At 42.4% G+C, this 22,210-nt stretch overlaps 1 protein-coding gene across 1 annotated transcript in view; it reads right to left on the reverse strand.

Annotated features, from left to right (window-relative positions):
* Positions 1 to 22,210, reverse strand: part of COL4A2 (collagen type IV alpha 2 chain) — a 181,920-nt gene that overhangs the window by 122,706 nt on the left and 37,004 nt on the right. The window contains exon 4 of the mRNA XM_084879934.1: positions 12,427 to 12,507. Coding sequence (XP_084736060.1) covers positions 12,427 to 12,507 — 81 coding nt within the window. The remainder of the gene's footprint in view (positions 1 to 12,426; positions 12,508 to 22,210) is intronic.

The raw sequence follows: 22,210 nt of genomic DNA on the forward strand, positions 1-22,210 counted from the left end.
CTGCAGGGGGCAGAGCAGAGCCCCTCAGCCTCTGAAAATGCCAGTGTCAAAGGACTAAGCTATTCATCCTTCTGATCAACATAGGATTTCCATTACTCATCTTTCCTTCCAAGATAACTGACATTTTTGAAGGGAACCCTTTTTGTTAAAGTTTATTTCCTTCTACTAAAGAAGTCTTTTTAATCTTCTGGAATTAAGGAGTTCGTTTTCATCCACAAAGTTCTTTTTGTTTACTTCCTTAGTCTGATTATTCTACTCGAGGGTATGCAGATGGCTACATATCCCTTTGCATCAATGCTATCCTCAAAATAAAGTCCTAAAAATACCAGTGGCAATTAACATTTAGAAATCTCATTTTTGGTTACTAGCCATCCTCATGGAGAGTCTGTGTTTGAATTAGATCCATCTTAGACAAGTAAAACAGAGAGATAAAATATCAAGGCCTCATTCCTCCCATCTCCACATCAGAAACTTGAGCTGCACCTTTCAATAATTTCACAGGAACCACAGTAAACTCCTGGATCGAGTTTCAAAAATTAACTGCACAAATGACAGACCAACAGTCAAGAAGCAAAAACAAAGAGGACTACCACAAAAAACTTATTGGGAGGTGGGGGCGGGGGGAAAGATGTTTGATAGAAACATGATGGTGAGCCAATGCAGTCACGTGTTAGCTACAAAAGGGTGACATGGTTTTAAAGACAGTGTTTAGAAGCATAGCATCTAGATCTGGGGAGGAAATAGTTCCACTTTACTCCTCATTGTTCTGCAGCTGCTAGAAGTTGGAGTTCAATTCTGAAGGGCAGACCAAAGAAGGGAAGTGAGAAACGCAGAGAAAAATGATTAGAAGGGGACGGTTTTCACACGAGCCATTGGTCAGGGAGTCGGGGGTGCAGTGAAAGCAACAATCTACACTTTAATATGAAAAACATTAGGAGATCACGTTCTTTCCTAAATTTGGCTGAGGTCAGTACATTTGGAGGAAATGTTGTTTTGCTTGGGGGCTGGTAAAGAAATGATGGGAGAGAAAGCTCATAGAGGTGCGAGGGGCTCAGGTTGGAGTGAAATGCTGAAGGCCAGGCACCTAAGTCTGTGTGTATTTGTGGGGTACAATGGAGAGGGTGGGGATCCCGGTGAGGAGGTATGTGTGGGTCAAAGCTAACTCGTTCTACGTTGCAACTTTCTCCAGAGTATTGGTGGCAACAGCCACAGGAGATGCCATGGAGGGTACCACCTCCTGTAGGGTACAGTGGTCACCTGGTCTGACGAACTATTTGTCAACAGTGTCACCTGAAGGTATGCATATTACACGGTAGCTATATTGTAGCTAAATGCATTGTAGCCTTCTTGGATTTCAAATTAAGCATCCTAATGCTACTATTTAGTTCAACCCCCTTTTCCTTGCCTCTAGTGGACTGAGAGTTCAAAAAGTGTCTTTAAATAGAATACAATTATGGCACTAATATAACTTTATTATACACCCTGGAGAGGTTAACCCCATGTTTTCGGGGTGCTCTTTAGTTCATCTTCTACACAGCTGGAGAAGAAGCCCGCTAATGTCACTCCCCTGGCATCTCGTGCTTTCAAAATAAACTCTTTAAAGGAAAAACTAGTTCATAAAAAGTACTGGGTAGAGGACAAATAACTTCTAAGAAAGCTGATAAGGAATGGTAAGAAATATTCTAGTAGCTCAAATATGCTTGCTTTTATTTCTTGTCAATGGTGTGTCTACCACTGAGTTTCTTGTAAGTGCAGTTGAGCAATGAATCTTATTATCTTGAAATTTTAAGCGGGATGCAACGTTATATGAAAGCCTCAAACTAAAATTCTGTTTTTGAAGAGTTGAAAATTTATAGTTCTACTTTTAGGAGTTATTGATAGATTATTTTCGTTTGCAATCTTATACTATAATTTACATTAATTGATTTAAAAAAATAAATTTTACTCTAGACATATATATTTCCATGCTGTTCCCCCCCCCCCCCCCCCATTAAATTACCAGGAAAGTCTGTCCAACTTCCTTCCCTAGAGCCCTCTAAGAATGGAAGGAATATTCATCGCTCTCAGGTGGATTCTTCCATCCTTCCTGGGTATGATGTTAGGGAGGAGATTTGTCAATGTAGCATTCTATGAAGAGGGATGCAAATATTTTGTAAAATATCAGGTGTTGAATACACCCTGAGGCCTTTGCATGACGAAGCCTGCTTTCCTGTCTCTGAGTAGTACTTGAATTACCTAGGGTTGCATATTCAATCCTTCTCTTTTAGGCTGCAATGGTGTTGCTTGGGGCGGTTGGCACATAAAGTACATTCTTGTTAAAGATTGGTGAGTCTCACCTGGCTGGTGTGGTTCAGTGGTTGAGCTTCTATCTATGAATCAGGAGGTCTGGGTTTGATTCCTGGTCAGGGCACATGCCCAGGTTTCGGGCTTGAATCCCCAGGAGGGGGAATGCAGAAGGCAGCCAATCAGTGATTCTTTCTCATTATTGATGTTTCTTTCTTCCTCTCTCTCTCTCTCTCTCTCCCTTCCTCTCTAAATCAATAAAAATAAATGTCAAAAGATTTGTGAGTCTCACCCTCAGTGCAGTGTGCATCCTAGTTGCTTGGGTATAAAATCTATTGTACCACTTCTCTAAACTGGGTTGAAAAGAGTAGGATGCTTCTCTCTGCCACTTCTCTAAACTGGGTTGAAAAGAGTATAAGCAACATAAACAAAAGAAAATCGCTCCCTACAGAATCACAGGATTATGTTTTTTTGTTTTTGTTTTGTTGTTGTTGTTCCAAATCTTTGCAAATTTATTCATTCTGAAAGGCCATGGCAATATGTCTTTTACCAAATCTAAGAAAGGCTAGTTTTGACAGAGGTTAAATGTGTGCAACACATAAAAGTAATCTTGGTATTAGGATTCTCTTAAAACATACAAGGTATCTTCACAAGGCTTTAAAGATGCCATTATCATTACTTAGTGTATTTTCTTAAAAATAATTACTACCATCCAGAGCTTACACATACCAGCCTTTTAATTTTTATTACAGAGACACCAACCTCACCGTAGAGTTCATTCATCCTTCTATTGCTTTATTTAAAACAGACTTAAACCAGTTTCAGTGCCTTATACAGACAACAATTTAATAAAAAACATTGATGCTGACAATGCAGCCAAAAACGTATGAGGCCAAAGATATTATTTACCCAGCATTAATTATTTCCGTTTCATTTTTTTTTTCTTTCTGGTTACAAAGCCTTAAGATTTGTCTACCCTAACAGTGTTTTTGGATGTAAAAACTTTTGTTCCTATGGCAGGATATTTAATGTCCTCTGGTGGCTAGAAGGAAACAATCAATATAGGGCTTGCATTGGATTACTGGAGTCAATTCCTGATTCAGTTCTTTGAGAATCTGAACTTCTGGGTTGCACACAGAGGGGAAAGGGATGGGGTATTTTGACTTTTCTAATCAGTGGGGACACAGGTCCTTTTGATGGCCTCTTTGTACTTCCCGTATGAGTCAGACATCTGACAATTTGAATGATTTGGTTGTCTACACCACAACGATGAGGTTGGGTGGGTTGCCAAAGGTTTCAGAATTGCAGGCTGTTCAGGGTCTCAGGCTATGCAGTTTCTTAAGAAAATTTTGGAATGCCTAAAGCAGTTAAAAATAAATTTATGTTCACCCTATTGCCAGTGATGCTTGCAGCATCTTTGCTATTGGCTATGAAGGACATGAGTGGTTCCCTCTGATTAAAGAAAGTAAAAAGAGGGTAGAAATGAGATGACCCCAGTTTCCTTCTTCTGAAGGTACCCCAGTATGTGTGCATTTAGGTGCCAAGTTCAAGAGGCCCCTCATTGAAGAAAATGTGCCTACGTTATTTGGTTTGGTCATTTCTGCCATTTCCCCTCTGGTTATTATTTTACTATTTCTGGAAGAAAACAAAAAGTAATTCAAAACTTTGCAAAATGATCTATTAGTTTTCTCTTTATTAGAGTAGCAAGCTGATGTAAGAGTACTTAGACGCAAGAGCATTTAGCCTCCAGTACAGACTGTCCAACTCTAAAGGTCACTGGACTTATACTGGACAGGGAAGGTCGTACATTTTTCCACACGAAGACTCAACCATCTTAGACACTCTTTTCCTATTGGGAGAGGGAAGACAAATTCAGAAAAAGAAAGTTTCTATTTTCAGTGTAGCTTTTAGAAAGTGTACCATGGTTGGTGAGAATTTTGCACTGGTCTCTTTAGAAATCCTGCAATTGTTTACTAAGAATGAATTGGAAGTGAATGAAACGAAACAAAGGTCTTTGAAGACTGACGTTCCTTGTCTACCAGAAAGGGGGAAATGCTTTAATGCTCTACTTGTCAAAACATTCCATCAAGAGGTTTCCTAAACGCAGAGGAAAAATGAAGGATTTCTAAAAGCAGAGCTTTAGTTTGGTTTAGAAGAACAATAGAAATGTTCATTTCTCTACCTGAGTTTATCAACTGTCTGTTGGTTGGTGTCTGTGTGAGGTTTTCCAGTTAAGACACTATTCAGAAATAATAATCATTATCCTCGTTATGTTTTCCTTGAAGCCACACAAGGCCCTTTCCCCAGAATTTTGTATTTCAGAGATGAAGGAAGAGAAACAGCAATGATGAGAGAGACTCATTGATAGGCTGCCTCCTACCACACTGGGAATCTAGCCATGTGCTCTGACCAGGAATCGAACCATGACCTCCTGGTTCATAGGTGCATTTCCGGGGTAATAGACACCTCACTAAAGTCTTGTTGTGTTTGAGACATTGAGGTAATTATCTTCCATGAACAACACCTGGAGTCAAGAATGTGGTACAATTTTTCATTACGAAGAAATATGCCACGAAATTTGTGTGTGTGTGTGTGTGTGTGTGTGTGTGTGTGTGTGTCTAGTGTCCATCAGAAGAGGGAGAAATGAATAAATAAAATGTGAAAACACTGAAAATTCATCCTCTGCACCCAGGAGCTAAGACACCAATATGCCGATGCTTCCTTATTAATCATACCTTACCTATCAAATATCTGCTTCACTGCTGTGCCAGGGCAATTTCTGTTCAGGTTGACAAACACTAGGCCACAGCCATGGTGACTGATCTTCACCAATGACTTTCAGGATTCCTGTTATTTAACAATGTATTTTGCTGGTAGGAAACGACAGAATCCAAGGTGAAGTCTGTCATGCTTCAGATGAAGGAAATGATGATTTCAATAGTCATGGGAATCAGTTCCCCCCTAACCACTGACTTTGTCTTTAATGATGCCCTTTAAATTCATTCACTGAGGCAATAATGAAATTCCATCCTTTTGTATGAGCACCAAACTGGCCCATTTTCCATCAAATCTGGGGAATGTCATAATGGTCCTTTTGAAATTAAACATTTGTAATTGCCTCTATTTCCCCAGCTGCATAATGAACTCATTTCTACAACAGTTTATTAAAAAAAACAACTTTAAGAAAATGATTACTTAATCTAGCAGAAAAGAAAGCAAGAGAGACATTACATTCTGAAGCTTTGGAGTGGATTACCAAAGGCCTGGAGAAACCAGACAAGAAGTTTTCAGAAGGGAAGTGCCCTGATCAGGGTTCAAGTTGGAAAAGCAAAAAAACACAACTTCCCCAAGAGGCCATGCAATGAGTGGAGGATGAGGTGACAAACCAGTTAAGAAAAATTTCCTGTCTGGCTGATTGACACATCTGCATATACACCACACCACTTCCATTGTGCTCCATATATATATATATATATATATATATATATATATATATATATATAATTTTATTTTATTATTTTCTATTTTTTATTTTTTTTTAAATAACATCCTTTTTGTAAAGACATAAGCCCAGTAGGTACCAAATCTTGGTTTATTTTCATGAAATCTTTACTTTTTATTGTATTTTACTTTTGTCTAGGATGTGAGATCCAGAACATTCTTACCTATTCACTATAAGTTTTTGTCTCTTTCTCCCACTCTACACTCAGTAGAACTGGAATCTTCATATGGGAGCCACTGGCCATGTGGGGTATTTAATTTGAATTTGAATTAACTAAGAGTAAATAATATTTAAGAATCCAGTCGTCCATTTCTCTAGCCATACTTCAAAGGCTCAACTAGCCTTGGTGAAGAGTCTAGATAGAGAACATTTCCATCTTTACAGAAAATTCCATTGCAGAGCACAGTGCTGGAATACCAGCTCAAAAAGATTAGCCTGACCCAGTGTGGCTCCATGGTTGAACCAGGAGGTCAAGGTTCGATTCCAGGTCAGGGCACATGCCTGGATTACAAGCTCAGTACCCAATAGAGGGCATACAGGAGGCATCAGATCAATGTTTCTATCTCTCCCTCTCCCTTCCTCCCTTTTTATTAAAGAAAATCCTATCTAATAAAGAGGAAATATGCAAATATATCATCAAAATGTAACAAGATGGCTGTGCTCATAGCAGAGGCTGAGTACCGGTAGCAAGCCTTAGCGAGCAATCAGCAGGGACCTGAGGTTGGCGCTGGGCCAGGGCAGGGGACCTGAGGCTGTGCTCCCCGCTTGGCTGGGCTTGAGGGGGGACCTGAAGCCACACCCCCTGCCCCAGTACCAGGCTGGGAGACCTGAGGCTGCACTCCCCCCACAGCCAACGGGCTTGATGGGGACCTCATGGTATGCTCTCCTACCCTGGCCTGGGTGTGGAGACCTCTGGCCTTGCACTTCACCCTGGTGCCGAGCTGGGGAACCTGAGGCTGCACCCCCCACCTGGCAGGGCTTGATGGGGGACCTCAGGCCATGACCCCTGGCCCAGACCAGGGGAGCTCAAGCTGTGCCTTCCACCCTGTGCCAGGCGACCTGAGGCTGTGGCCCCCCCTGTCTCCCCCTTGCAGGGCTTGATGGGTGTGGGGCCGGCCGGGTCTGGGTCTCATGCGATTTTGAGGGGCATATGGGTGGGCAAGGACTTGACTCTGGTTCCCATGGTGCACCCCAAACTCTGATAGGAGGAAGATTTTCATATACATTTTATTAATTTTCTTTAATCTCTGACACTTCTATTATAGAGAAAGGGGAAATAGCAATATTAAAATATTTCCTTTAATTAACTCCCTTTTAATGTGCATGAATTTCATGCACTGGGTCACTAGTTAAAAAAAGATTAGGGATAGTGACTGATTTTCTTATTATGGATTCCTGGTGCTTAGATGGGGGGTCTACCTTATGAGCCACGTGCAATCAATATCTGCTGAATGAATACATTTGTTTTTAAATCTTAATAGCCAACTACCTAGCCTTTACAAGGGGCCTTCCCTGCCTGGAGAGCTCGTGGCATAAGGATATTATAAATCACATAACTTTTCTAAAGAAGTCTCCTGAGTGGTTTCTAGTCTCACTCAGTCAGACAGTCTCTAAGGCTCTTACCCAATATTCTTGCTGTTCTGACCTTCTCTCTAGAAGAACCTCACCTTCCCTGAGTGTCTCCTTCCTCGCTCTGTTAAAGCCACACTTCCTTCTTCACTGTCCCTTAAACACACCAGGCACACCCTTATCTCAGGGCCTCTGCTGTTCAGAGAGTCCTTAGACAAGTGCCATGCACCCGATGATAAAAAAAAATACATATGTGAGTGTTGAAGAAATGTGGAATTCCATTGCTAGCAGGAAGCTGGGTTCTTCCTACAATGGCAGGCATAAAAGAAAAATACCACTTTAAAAACATATCATCAGATGTGATGCACAAGTTAGGTGGGCATTGTCCAAATCTGCTGACATACTATTTTCCCTGTAGAAAATAACCAAGTCACCGAGTTGCTGCAGCTACTGTGGCATTGGACCAACCAGATCCACTGTGGTTCCCAAGGCACACTAAAAATAACCACACGATTTTGAAAGTGGTTGGGAGCTATGTGTAGACAAGGGTTATAAAAGCCCGAAAACCAGGCGGACTTTCTACTATTCCTGAATAATTCTTTGCCTTTTCTGGGGGCTGTGATAGTGCATAAAATATTGGAGAGGACTTCCCTTAAGTATGCTGAGTATGAAAAACGGTGTGGCTGGAACAAAGCTGCTGGTTTGAAAAGAGGCCTGCCCCAGTAGCACTGAAGTTTTTATTTGATGCTTGCAAGTATCTTCAAATAACGAAGATAGAGGGCCACACTGTGTATGGAAACCTATGGGAATTCCAGATGGCACACAGTACCTACATTCTGAACTGAATATCTCTCATGGTCTATCAGTTTTCAGATTTATATTGAACCTTTTCAAATAAAAATTCGATTTTATTTTGAAATCTTGGTTATGGTTAGCAATACACAAGAGAAGATACGATTATTAGCAAGACTACATCTTACATTAGAGAGAAGAGCTTGCCAATCACTTGCTGTCCATAGCTGCTCTAGGCGCCCCCCAGTCCTTTCCCTGAGGCAAGGGGCTGCTTCTGCCATCTCTTGGTTGTTACCCATCTGAGCTGACAGTGAGGGCCAAAGGCAATTTTCTTGGATCCCCATTCACCCATCTCTATCCACCTCCAAGAGCTTTCTGCTCACTCTTCCCTTTGTTTCCCCTTTCACTCAGTTTCTCTGTTTCTTTCACTTTATATTGTTGAATTTAAGAACTCTTGTGAGGTTAAGAATTATTCCCTCACACTTTGTACAGAGTCCAGGGACCCACAGACTGTGGGAAACTCAAACAACAGCTAAAGATAACTTGTACCAAGCACTCAGTCATTGCTTAAGAGACTGAGTTTAATCAATTGCAACCTTCTGAGAGTCAGTCTCAAGTTTTATGGATCATGTTGTCAAGCCCATGGAGGGTGAATGTGGATTGCATGACTACTGAGGGATGGGAAAGATGCCAATTAACTCATTCAAGGATATGGTTATTGATTTTTAGAGAGAGAGGAAGGTGAGGGGAGAGAGAAACCAATGTGAGAAACATCAATCCGTTACCTCCTGTAGGTAGTAATAGAAATGATTTGAGATACAGACCCTCCAACAACAATAAAGCCTGAAATCATTTCTTGAAGTGTTTTTTTTTTTTTTTTTTTTTTTTTTAAATTCACCAAGCAATTGAAGAGGTGGTTAGAGAATTGGCTAGGGATTCATAACTCCTGAGAACAGAGACAAAGCTCTTTTCATCTCTGCCTGTGTCCTTCCCACCACCCTGGAGAATCCCCTTCCTATAGGTTAACATCTGGCAAGAGGATATATAGACACAAAAGATTACTGTATTGGAAAAAGAACTCATCAACAAGTCCAAAAAAACCTGAGAGTTTTGTTCTGAATCCAGATTAGAACAAATCACTTCCCCCCAATGTTCATGTCCTCCTACCATCCTGTGTGCATTAGAGGATTCAGGCTAGATCATCCAGCTCTGAGCAGGGAGTGAGGACTGCACAGACAGCTGGGCCGCAGTGCCTGCCTCTTCCTACTCCAGCTTCTGGCTTCCTGGGATTATCCATGGGCAGCTCTGCCTGTGAGAAACAATTTTCTCCCCAGGACAATACCCCATCAGCTTACGCAGGGGTGGAGAATCAGGCTCGATGCATTTTACACAGAGCTTATTCATTCAGTAACGTGAGACTTCATTTGGAATGGGAATCCATAGTACATTTGTGATTTTTGCTTAGAGTCCAAAAGTTATCCAGTAACATACAGTTTCTGATGTTGGCTGTCACCATGGCAAGGAACAAATGAACTCTATCCTATGCCCAAATAAGGCAGAGCTGGCCAAGTGCGTGGGGAGTGGAGAGCTCTGCAGCCAGGCATTGTCATCGCTGCTACAGTAGCACCGTGGGGAAAATATATAGCGAGGGACCCCAGGGAAGCTGTGGGAAAGAACAAACTCTGCACACAGCTCCCCGAACAGCAAAATCCGTCCAACTGCTATTTTTATGCATTACATTACTTAAAAAAATTACCATCAAGCCACATGTAGGCCAGAAATAGCCCTGCTTTCTATAGAAATGCATTTAGGTAAATTTGTTAATCCACAAATATTTAATACACATACCATGCCAGGTCTGTAGAACTGCAATAGACACTGCATCTTAATAAACGATTTAATGAAGCATATGCAACTGTCCTAACAATAAATATCTTCAGTAATATACGTGGTTTGCCCCATAGAAAATTATAAATGACATCATTTACCTCACCTCGGTAGGTTTCTTTCTTAACCTTTTACCATGAGTAATTTCCATCATCTTATTGGTTAATACTCAATGGCACACCTGAATCAGCTGGGCAGCCTTGGGTACTGGCTGATAACACAACCCAACTTGGATCTGTATGGTCCAATCACAGGGTGAGTCTAGGTCCAACACCAGTGACAGTGTGAACCATTACGCAGTGTGAAGAGAAGAGCCATCTGAACACTGTGGACAGTGGGTCCTGCAGGGCAGGCCTCAAAGCGGAGTACCATTGGCTCTGTCTCTTGAACAAACTACTCAGACAACTGCCAAATCTCCAATGAATTCGGTCAGTATTAACAACCTGTCTGAATATAGGAGAGTCAAGTCCACAGTGGGTTCTGGGATACTCTCGTTAATCAAATTAAACCAGAAGGTCTCAAGTTTCTACATTACTTGGCAACAATACATAGGAACAGACTCAAGGTATTTTCTTGATTAGGGATGATGGGAAGTGAAAAAGGTTTCAATGCCTGTACTGGGCACTCACTACATTAGAAAGACACAGGGGCCCTTAGAAATCTTCCTTTTAATAACTCTTTTGAAAAGACCTTTGGCATTTTATGAAAGTATATTGCTGCGCAGATGGCATTATCTATGGAAATTATCAGAAAAAGCTAGCTTTACTGAAGAACAAAGTTCTTGTAAAAGCATCATAGGAAAGGTTAATGTATTGGTTCTGCAGTAAATAATTGCACAAAGTGAAAATAATAGAGCCAGTATGACTTTCTCCCCCGTTTGTCTGGGTTCTGTTTGGCTGATCACATGGAGAAGAATGCGGAGTCCCTCTAGAGTGGAGCGAACTCCCACACAAGCGAGTCTCACAGATATTTGTATACCACTCATTAATCTTCCCTGTGCCCATATAAGGCTGGGCCAGCCAAGAGCTGAGGGAGGGGAGAGTCTGCAGTCAGACATTTCCATCACTGCTCCAGAGCATCGCTGGGAAAATCTATAGCAAGGGACCCCAGGGGCATTTAAAATCTCATGAAATGGCTTTCATATTTAAAAAACAAACAAACTTATTCCTGTGAAATGCTGACAAAGGATCTTCAACTAGAAATTCCTACAGTGTGAAGTCCCCCGCTCCAAACACAGGAACCCAGGAGGAAAACAACAACAACAACAACGAGCTGTTTTGAGGACTGAAGCTCATGGGAACACAGTGCATGGAGATGCAAGCTTGGATGCAGCGGCAAGATGCACCTCAATGGTGACCTTTGCCATTCAAAAGAGATGAGTCACATGGTATTCAATACAACCATCACATTTATAAAGGGGTTCCCTATTACAAGTCTTACTTATTTGATTTTTGGAGAGGACTCAGGTAGGAGAGGATGTATGAGAACACCCAGCCACAGAGCCCGAGGTCTGGGGGGTGGGGATGGGGAAGGCTACTTTGGAAACTGACTGCAAGATTCCCGTTGGTGAAACTCACTGGGGACACCTAAGGGCTGCAATCATTTCTGTTTCCAATGACAGGGCAAGGCTGGCAAGAATTCCTAATCGTCTCCCACAACCTGGCATTGGACAAGCGTGGGTTCGAGAGGAAAACGCAGATTCCAAGGCATAAAGACTCAAAGGCTCTGTGTCCTAAAACAAAATGCTGCTGCCCACACCACCACACACCAACCTGGGCTTACTCATATAAATATAAACAGTGTCTTTAAAATCAGCGATGCGAAGACCCAAACACCAGCTTTAATGGAAACGGAATGAGAGGCCAATCACTTTGCTTGACCATATTAGTTTGAACTCTACCAGGTGTTATGATAATAATTCGGGGTGACTTTTCCCCCCCTCTTACTATCTATGACATAGCTACATAAAGGACATTCAGAAAATGAGTAGAATAATTTAAACAGAATTGGTATGAGGCTGGTGCTCTCAAGTTGGAATATCTATTCTGCAGTATGAATGCAACCCCGTTTTCTCTATGTATTGTTATAAAACATATATTTGTGTACCACATAGTAAGAATAAAAATAGTTGCATTATACATATACATACACAGACATATGTGTTCATAGCAATGAGTAAGAGGAAAAGATGCTTAAGAAAGTTAGCATTATTCTCGATTTATTGAGGGAGTAGTATAAATTGATCCCAATTTGCATTATATTGTTTGTTCCAGTGGAGAAGAATATAATAATTTCTTAGGAAAGTATGCAGCGGACTTCACCAGGCAACGTAAGGCACTCTGATTGACAATGGGAGTGTAAGGAAGATAATAACGTTTCTTGCAACGACTTACCCGCCCTCCTTTCTCAGGGTAGCACTGGCAGCCCCCACTGCAGTCTCTCCCTCCGCAGGGCTCATCAAACTTCTTCACCCCCTGCAGACAGAAAACACAAAGCAAAGGGAACGTTACGTAAAATACTCAACGATGATACATATCCCAATGCTACCTGTTGAGAGTACTTCTGATTCGAACAACTATCTATTCATTCACAACAAACAGACTTTAGTTTTCAGAGCAGTTTCAGGTCCACAGCAAAAGGTATACAGAGATTTCCCATATAACCCCTGCCCCCACATGCACAGTTTTCCAACCATTATCAACATTCCTCCCACCAGAGTGAGACATTTGTTAAAATCTATGAACCTACAATGGCTTGTCATTACCATCCAAAGTCACAGTTTACATTAAGGACACTCTTAGTATTGCCCACTCCATGGGCAATAAGCCTTTTTTCAGTGCCTACTAAGTGCCAGATGTCAAGCTTGATCCCGGGGCTGGAAAGTCAAGTAGAACATCCCCTGAATCCAGGGATTCAACATGAAGTAAACCCAAAAGGATGCTTTGTGTTAAGAGCTTCAGTGTGACGAAGAAACTCTAGGCCTATAGAAAGCGCCCTTCGTTCTGCCTGGAAATGTAGGGTATTCATCCTGGAGATGTTCAAGGTTAAAGTTAAATATGGCAGGGCAACCCTGGGCCCCCATCCCACAACACAGAGCCTGGTGGACTAAAGGGAGGGGGCTTCTGATGAGGAGGCAGAACTTGCAAATACACCTGATAGGATGACAAACCCTCACTTCCATCACATAGGTACCCTGACATCTATGGTGATCCCTCTGCAGAGGAAAAGCCCATTTTCTTCCCTTCACTCTGTGAGCAAGACCCACGGGCAGCAAGAGAGCAGGGGGGTTGGGAAAGTATTTATTTAGTCAGGTTGGGTGGCATACATGGAACTTTTAATCATATACTGAGCTATAAGTTTTTAATGAGCTGAGTGGATAATTTGAAAGAGTTCTCTGGCTAGACAATTCCAACCAGAATTAGGGGAAAGAACTGTTTCTTGCCCTTGATCTAGGTTTTTCAGGTAAAATATGGACTTGGAGACTGGACTATATCTGAGCTATTTCAGACTGTGTTCACAGTACTACATATTTTGAGCAGGAAATGACAATTGGGTTGGCTTTTCTCTCTCTCCTCTCTAATCAGCCAATCCCTGCCCTCCTCCTCTACCTTCCCCCTTTCTCCCCATTCCCCAAGGTGAATTAGTGCAGCTGTTCACAGGAGAATCTGCTGTCTGGCTTCTCATCCTTCATCTAGACTGCCCATCAGCAGGCATTTATACTCAAGGGACCCTGGGCACCATTAGCTTCTGGTGTGCATGAGCCAAATGCTACTATGCAAGTAACACTCCCCAGACAACAGAACCCACTCCAACTTTAAACAGAACTTCATTTTACCCCAGATCTTCCATTCTCTTTTGAATTAAGTCTCAATGACTAAACAGGATGGTCATGTAGGAACGCCCTCTGTAAGTTTTTCTGTTTTTCATGCTAGCATCTTCCCTGTTCTTGGCACTGTACTGAATGTTCACATGGAAATGCTGATGTTTTACCTGGCTGCCTCTGTGACTCCTGCTAGCACGGCCCTCCTGAATGTTCAACCTCAGATGGGTACACAAGCAAACTCAGACTCAAAGCCATCTGGCCAGAGTTTACCTTATACCTCAATAACTACTCAGTGTTCATTTTGTATAGAGGTCTCATTGAAAGTTTCATTTTTTGTGTGTTTTAATTGTAATTCCTTACCTAATCTAATATCAGTCATTACTTTAAAGAATTTAAAAATAATCTGAAAATTTCAGATCCTGAAAAGAAACCAATACCTCGAAAGCCTTCTGAATATCCTTTTGGTTATCTGGCCTGAGTGAGACAATGAAACAGCATGAGTTCCACAGTGTAAGAGTAAACACACAGAGAATCCTTTCATATCCTCAAAATAGGGTTCTAGGTATTTTCCAATTTTTATGACTTCAATGTTTATTTATGGGGGGGGGGTTCATTTTGAAATTCCATGATTTTGAATATTTGGCTTTTATATTAGGTAAGTCAAGCTCCATGCTAAGCCCCGGTTTTATGAACTACCCTTAGCACCAAAGAGAGAAGTCTATATGGACTGCCCTATTTACACTTTGTATTACATATGATTGTGACATGAATAGGTATGTTGGCAGGTATCCCTGGTTCATGCAATAATTCACTTAGCAGTTTTTAGAAAGGGTAGGGGGACTCCTCACTCCAGTGGGTGAAGCATAAACTCATACTCTCCATCTGCTATTTTTAGTTTTGATTTTAAAGCCACTTGCCAAGTTCTTGTGTATAAATCAATGGTTAAAATGATTTTAATGGTTTCAAATTGATCCAACAGACTTTCTATTCTAGGCTTAGGCTATGTGCTGGATTTAGTTATAGAAATGAGTTCTTCATAACCTGCTTGAAATTTAATAGTGCTTCTTTGCTTTTGGAACTAAGACTTGAAGGGTCGCTAATTCTTAGTCTCAACACTTTTCCAACTGTGTGTCCATGGCTCAGATACCCTGTCTCAGGAGGTGAGGAATAAATCGTCAAGAGATACCCTCCACCTTACAAGCCACAGACAATTTCTATCATAAAATTCTAGCCCCATGTGTGTGTGCTGTTTGTGTGTATGTGTACGTGTCTCTGTGTGATGTAATGTGGGGTGTGTGTGTTTTCTCATCAGCATCTTACATATACTACTGAGGGACTCTTATGAATTCCAAATCTACAAGAGCCCTAAGTATTGGAATGCCAGATCTCCGGATGAACAGAATTATTTACTTTACTAGGGCAGGGCATGTGTTCCAGACGTCTCTTAAAGACTGAACGAGTTTCAGACCTGAGCCTCTGCATTCCCCTGTTGGGACCTGGGCTCTGGAACAGTCTCAGGATATGAATTATCTTCTGAGGACCTTGGATGAGGAGTGTGTGAACTGCTCTTTGGCATCCTATGTCTGTGTCCCAGCCCCCACCCCACTCCCAACAGAAGAATATTAAAAGCTCACAGCAACCACTGCTCACGTTCTAGGCCCTTTCATCTACCCTAGCTTTTATTACTCAGCACAACTCACAGACAAAGCGTGATCCTTCTTGTCAATTCCTTAATAAAGATGACTGGTTTCCTCCTATCCTACATCCACCTCAAGGGTCTGCCTACCACCCTCAAAGGTGACAAGCTGGCCCTGGTCCAGATCTTTAACTCCAGGAAGGCATGCTCTCACCTGTATGGTCAGGCTCTCTCAGAAACATCAATTAAATCCTCCAATAGTTTCTCACTTCAAATCTGGATTCCCATTGGAGCACGGTGTAGAGCAACATTCCAAAACCATGTTTTCCCAAGGCCTCCTATGGATCAGTGAGGTCACTGTCTAGGCATCTAAGGAGATACAGTTCCCAGGGCAGGAGGCTCCCATGGACGCTGCTTAAGGTGTGAAGAGTGTCCACTGTCATGGACCACGCCCCAGCCTTTCGACTGAGCTGGCCCAAACTCTCCCCCTTGTTTTGAGGTTCTTCATCATGGGGCAGAAAAGGGCCCATGACCCAGTGAGACCAATTATGCTGAAGATCTGTGAAAATTGGTAAAGACTCCAACTCCCTGGAGAACGCTGGACTCTAATATGCACAAGTCCTATGGCCTCATATGCACACAGAAACTGCTCCCATGCGGCCTCTGGGACCACAAAGGAGCCTATGCCACATGCTCCCCAGCTCTGAGTGTTGCAGGGGTCCTCAAACTTTTTAAAGTGGGGGCCAGATCACGGTCCCTCAAGAGCTGGAGGGCCGGACTATATGAACTACTAATTCCTACTGTAACACCTCGGCTGCTCTCACTGCCCAAAAAACCTGGCGGGCCGGATCAGACTCCTCTGCGGGCCGCATGTGGCCTGCGGGCCGTAGTTTGAAGACCCCTGGGGGGCACACTTTCCTTCAGCTCCACCAGGGAGAGATCACTTGACTCCCCCAATTCCAAACTAATACGACAGCTGGAAGGGTCTTGAGGATAACTCATCCACTCTTCCACTTTGCAAATTCATTCATTCATTTATTCATTCATTCTTCACTGAATTTTCACTCATGGTGATATGCTGTGCTGGGCCATGGATATTAAGTAGGGAATAGATCATGTAAACAAACTGACAAGAAAATTATGTAAATGAACAATGAAACCTACATAATTTAAATTGTGGTGAGTGCCATTAAAATCATACCAAATAACCAACCAACAGGACAACCTTAGCCAGGATTCTTTCACTTGGGCTCCACTGTACTCCCTTCTTATGGGCCTATTCACAAGGAAGAACCTCCCTGCTGCCTGACCTGAGGCCCTCGCTACTGCTACCAAGGGGAGAGGCAGAGAACCACTCCCCTCTAGGCCCAGGAAAGCAAGACCTCTGGACTATTATCATTAGGAAACCAGGAGCCTCTTGGACTGGAGTGAATTTGAACCCATTCTTCTTATAATCCTCAGGATGGCCTTATATAGCCCTAACCCCCAACTCCTGTCTCAGGACTCAACTTCAATCCACTGCCACTTCATAATCCAGGAAAAAGACAATCTATAGGTGTGGGACATCCTCAGTCCTCCTTGCTCAATGGAAGCCATCTCAATTGCTACCAAGATACTTGAACCATTTCAAACTGTGGCTCTAATTCCCAAACTATGGAAGGAGTTTGACTGGGGGGATTAATCATTAATTTCTTCAGCAAATGAATGAACATTCACTGAGGACCTGTAAGTGCTCCCATCTGGGCAGCTGTCTGGTCACCCACCAACCTAGAGACTAGGCCCCACTGGTCTCACCTGCTCCTTCCAGAAAAAGTAGAGGAATTAAGAAACTTGCAGCCTTAGGGAAAGGGATGTTCATTTTGATATCATTGTAAGCTTTTGACATCTCAGAAAGTACTATGGGACTGCTAGTAGTTTTGAAAAATAAGTGTGAATCATAAGGTTTGGAAAATAAGATAGAGAGCAGCTTAGACATACGCAGCATAGTAGACTGGGAATATCTCTGGGCTATACCTGTAAAGATGAAGAATGGGTAATCCCTGAAACAATTAATATTGGCAAGGGAGAGTGGAGTGGAGAGAGCCATGGACACTAAAGAAATGAGAAGGAGTGAGAGTGCATGGTGAAGACAATGAATAAAGAGTCTGAGGAATATTTGCCTGAAAATAGTGTCACCACTGAAATGGGAGAAGGGAGAAAGAGAGAAGGAAGGCTGATTGATCAGACACAACAGCAAAGAGGTAACCAATCAATCCATGCTTAAAAGGCTGCTGTTCTGCATCTAGACCATTTCTACTCCTAGTGTGGTGTGTGGAAGCAACATCAGTATTACCTTGGCACTCGTTAGAATTGCAGACCCCACCTCACTCAGATTGATTGGATAAGAACTGGCTTTCTAACAGAATTTCCAGGTAAGCCCCTTGAGGTGTGTAGAACACTGCACTAGATTAATAGACTGGCATTGTGAAGAGAAGTTGTTCAGAGACAATGGGAGAGCAGCCAATCACTGAGCCATTCCCTTTAGTGGAATAGAAAGCAGTAGTTTGTAAGAATTCAGTGTGTTCCATGCCTAAAACGGACTCAGACATGTCTGTCCTAGACAAATGTCAGCCCTCAGGCTCTCCTTGACCCCTGGCACCTGTGGCATGTTTAGAGAAGCTCTGAGCACTCAGGACTCAGTTGCTGAGCTTCTAATCAACCAGAGTGCCAAAACATTTTTATCCTCTTGTCCTTATTCAAAACAGCCTTTGAAGACTCTCCCTGCCCCGAGCTGGTAGCCAGCACTGCTATGCTATTAGAAAGTCTAGGAATTGGAAATGACTTAGATCCCTTAAGAGCCGTTTGGCAATGTTAAGGCATAAGATACATTTTCTAGAAACCTTGGATCATATTCTACTCAAATGGAATGCACATGGTTTCCAGGGGCAACGCGGAGAGCTCTGAACAAGAGATTTTATAAGGGAATTCTTTGCTTTGGAGCCTTATCCGAATCTTGGCATCATTACATTTAGAAAGATTTAAAAAGACATCTATTAGCATGGGCATTCAGTTTGTCCTAGAGGCATCCTAATCATCCTAAATCAGTGGTTGGCAAACTGGGAGCTGCAGTTTGCCGCTCTGTTGACTAATGAGTTTGTCGACCACTGTCCTAGATGCATGATCTAAATTCCTCGGTCAGTCTTTTGTCTCTGGTAGAACAGAAGTGATGGAATCTTTTAAGGAAAGTTGAGTTCTAGCTTCCTGAACCAGGAACCTATCCGAGTCATGTAGAGAATTTGTTGCCTTGAGCCGCTGGCTTTCTGACTGCCAGAAGAGACTTTGCTCTGCCATCTATAAATGGAATTCAGTGAGGATTTAAGAGTAGAGAGATCAATAGTAACAGCTGCGAGATTAAGGGAGCATCCGGTCCCACATGCTGCTGGCCCTGCCTCCTATTTGTGCAATCCATTGGCACCAGGAGAAGTGAGTATCATGCTGCTTTCGTTAGGGATCATTTTCTCCGCTGCCTGGTGAAAAGGGGTACTCCTCTGCAGGCCTCTGGGGAGTGGCCCTATTTACAAACACCGAGAAAACAGCTCATTGTCACTTCTCCCAATGGCAGATTTGTCCTCATATTTAAGACGTTTAAAAATAAGTTTAAATAGCAAGTGGAATGCCAGAAAACAAAACACGTAAAACATTTAGACTCTAAGACTTGATATTTCTATAACTACCAGTGTGAACCATCCATGTATATTAAAAGAACAAATCCATGGACATGTACCTAGCTTTCTGCAGATATAAATATCATTTAAAGTTGATACTATATATATATATATGCATATATATGTATATGTATATATATGTGTGTATATATATATATGAAAAAATGCTTGCCATTGTTTTCAACTTGCACATAAGAAACGAGTATTTAATCAAATTTATATGAACATGCAAGAACAAAACGCATTTGTCCTATAACAAAGAATATTTTGTCCTCCACATGTTCCAAGAAACTTCTTGTCCAAGAAAGTCTTTTCAAGCCAATATACCTCCAGCCAAAAAGAGCAAGTCTCTGTAGGGAATTTACAGATATTTTACCATTGGATTGCCCCCAGCATCCAACCCCAGCTTCCTGCACAGAAGGATATTGAATAACCCATTCTAACGGACATAAAAGACAAACATTTCTTATTGCAAAAAAAGTAATCTTTCATATTTAAGGTAAAAAAAAAAAGTATCTGTACAAGTCTTTGTCTTTGTCACAAGTCCAGTCAAGCAAGACTTTTTAGAATTATCCATTTAGTCCAAAAAGGGTTCAACAAAGAAGGAAGCCAGCTTGAGAACAAGTTTCCCAGTAAAATTCTATTAGTTTATCAAAACAGGAAATATAAGCCATTTCCGCACATGCAGCTTTAGAAATTAAGGAAATAATTCCAACATAGTATTAGCAAGACAGGGTATATGGCAGAGGAAATGCAGATCACAGCCACTCCACACAGAACAAAACCCTTCTTCCCAATACACGGGGTGGGAAATCTAGCCAACTCAGTTTCCTTTGTGTAATAGCATTTCAAGGACATCCAAAGTAAATGTGCTCACTCTAGATGGCCCTGAAATTGCCACATTTGAAGGCAGTGAAATAACAGATGGACAGAAGTGCTCACCCATTTAAAATGACCTACTCCAATGGACTGTTGCCGAGTACCAACTCGTTCTAGTGCAGTTACATCTTGAGTTGCTGCCTGTTATCATGGGGCTAGGAGAAGGCAGGGGGAGAGGGGGATGTTGTGTTAGAAAGGATGACAGTGGTTCACAAGAGAGATAATGACCCACAGCAGGTCTTTCTAGGATGACGGTCTTCACGTCCTCCAGGAGTTCTTTTGCTTTTGCCCAGGTGAATACCTGAGGGATAATATCACTCCTTCTGGCTCACGTTTGCAGCAGACATAACCAGAAGGCATGGCATTGGGTGCTTTCATTTGAGTCATCAAATGAAATAAGCTACATGGTTTTTATACTCGAAGACTTACACGTTTTTACGAGCAATGACTAGCCAACAGTTCTCCACCCTCTCTTCTCAGGCAGCTCTAAGTCTTCTGGTGTTTTCTGAATGGATTTTGCTATTGACAAGAGTACCTATGACAGCCATCCTTTACTGCCAGGGCTTGGGCGTTGACAGGTAGGACTGATTAAAAACCCCCACAGTTCAGGAATCTAACCAGATGGGGAAGGCTGTTGGCAGGCACAGAGAGTGCCAGTAGGCTAAAGGCCGAGCCAGAACACTTTCTCAAATTACATCATTTATGCTTATGACATATAAAGTAGGCTAAATGACAGACTGCATTCAAGTTGCTAAACTCCAGGATAAGGAAGGCCCCTAGCAGGGACTGTTTAGTCTGTGAGGCTGGAAGGTAGGAATGAGGTAGATCAGGAGTCCTGATAGGGCAAAGGGCAGTCTTGACAGAGAAATGACCTCATTTTTTTCTGAACAGCAGTGCCCTCTGCACAAAATGAGGATAGTAGCCCTCTCCTAGGTCTGATGGGAAGACTCAACGATGTGCTTCATCAAGTCTCCTGCACCATCCACATCTTAACGGTCATTAGTATCAGGTGCAGGCTTAACTCTCTGGCATGGACCCCCAGACACAGCAATGAGGGCTGAAACCCAGCCAAGGATGTATGAGCCAATGCTTCCTGAGAAATTCCTTGCCCAGGGCTAGAAATGATCTCAGAGTGTGGGTGGGCCTGGTCCTCCAGGTGAAGACACGTGGTCCATCTGGTTAGGAAAAGGGGGCTTGGCATTTTCTGTCACATCTCTGTGTGACAGGTGACATAGTGCAGGTGATATGGGCTCTACCCTGAGCATCCCTCCCTCCTTCCACAGTGCCTGTTCAGTGTAGTGATCTTTCACCTGAGATAGGTTGAGGTCTCATTGTTCCATTCCTTCATTAGATGCTGGGTGGAGATTTAAAATTGCCTCATCTTGAGTCATCTAGTCTAGAAATTTGGAATCTATACAGTAAAGACCCAGGTACATAGGAGCGTATAGCTGTAGGCAGGAATCAGGCAAGGCACAAATCAGTGATTGTATAGACTGGGTGGGGGACAACTAGACAGTAAATCGACAGAGTAGGCATACAGCCAAGTGAGCATGCCTTGAAATGCAGATAATTTTGTGTGGGAGTATGAAATATCCTATCTGAACTGCCTCCATTTTAAGGTATTTCTTCTTTGTCATCAAATGTCTAGCTCATTTGAGTTCTGGTATCCTCCTATTTCTAATTCCTGTTTAACTCCAGAAATATATTCATTACCCCCACATGTCCATTGCCTCTCATAACATCCATGGCAGCCACAGTGTCAGCTCCTCAGACATCTGAAGATTTATTTCCCTTGCAATTTAGATATGCTTATGCATCTAAGGCTGAGTTTTATTTAGAATTGGGTATTACCCACTTGATTCCAAAGGTTGATCTTAAACCACTTCCTCCCTGGGATTTCCAAAGTCTTGAATTACAAATGAAACACAGCCACCAGTCTTAAGCGAAAACGAGCTCCTTTTCTTTTCAAACATTTTGAAACAGCTTGTTCAGCTCTCCACGAAAGACCCCCGTTACCAATCTGACTCCCCTTTTCCTGTCATGGCTTCTTGGTCACTGATGATATGGCTCACGTTGGCCTGTGTTCTGCCTGTTTGACCAATGTTCTGATGCAAGATCCTGGCTGGGGTTCCCTG

Source organism: Pipistrellus hanaki (assembly GCF_964339955.1).
Source record: "Pipistrellus hanaki genome assembly, chromosome: 3".
Classification (NCBI taxonomy): Eukaryota; Metazoa; Chordata; class Mammalia; order Chiroptera; family Vespertilionidae; genus Pipistrellus; species Pipistrellus hanaki.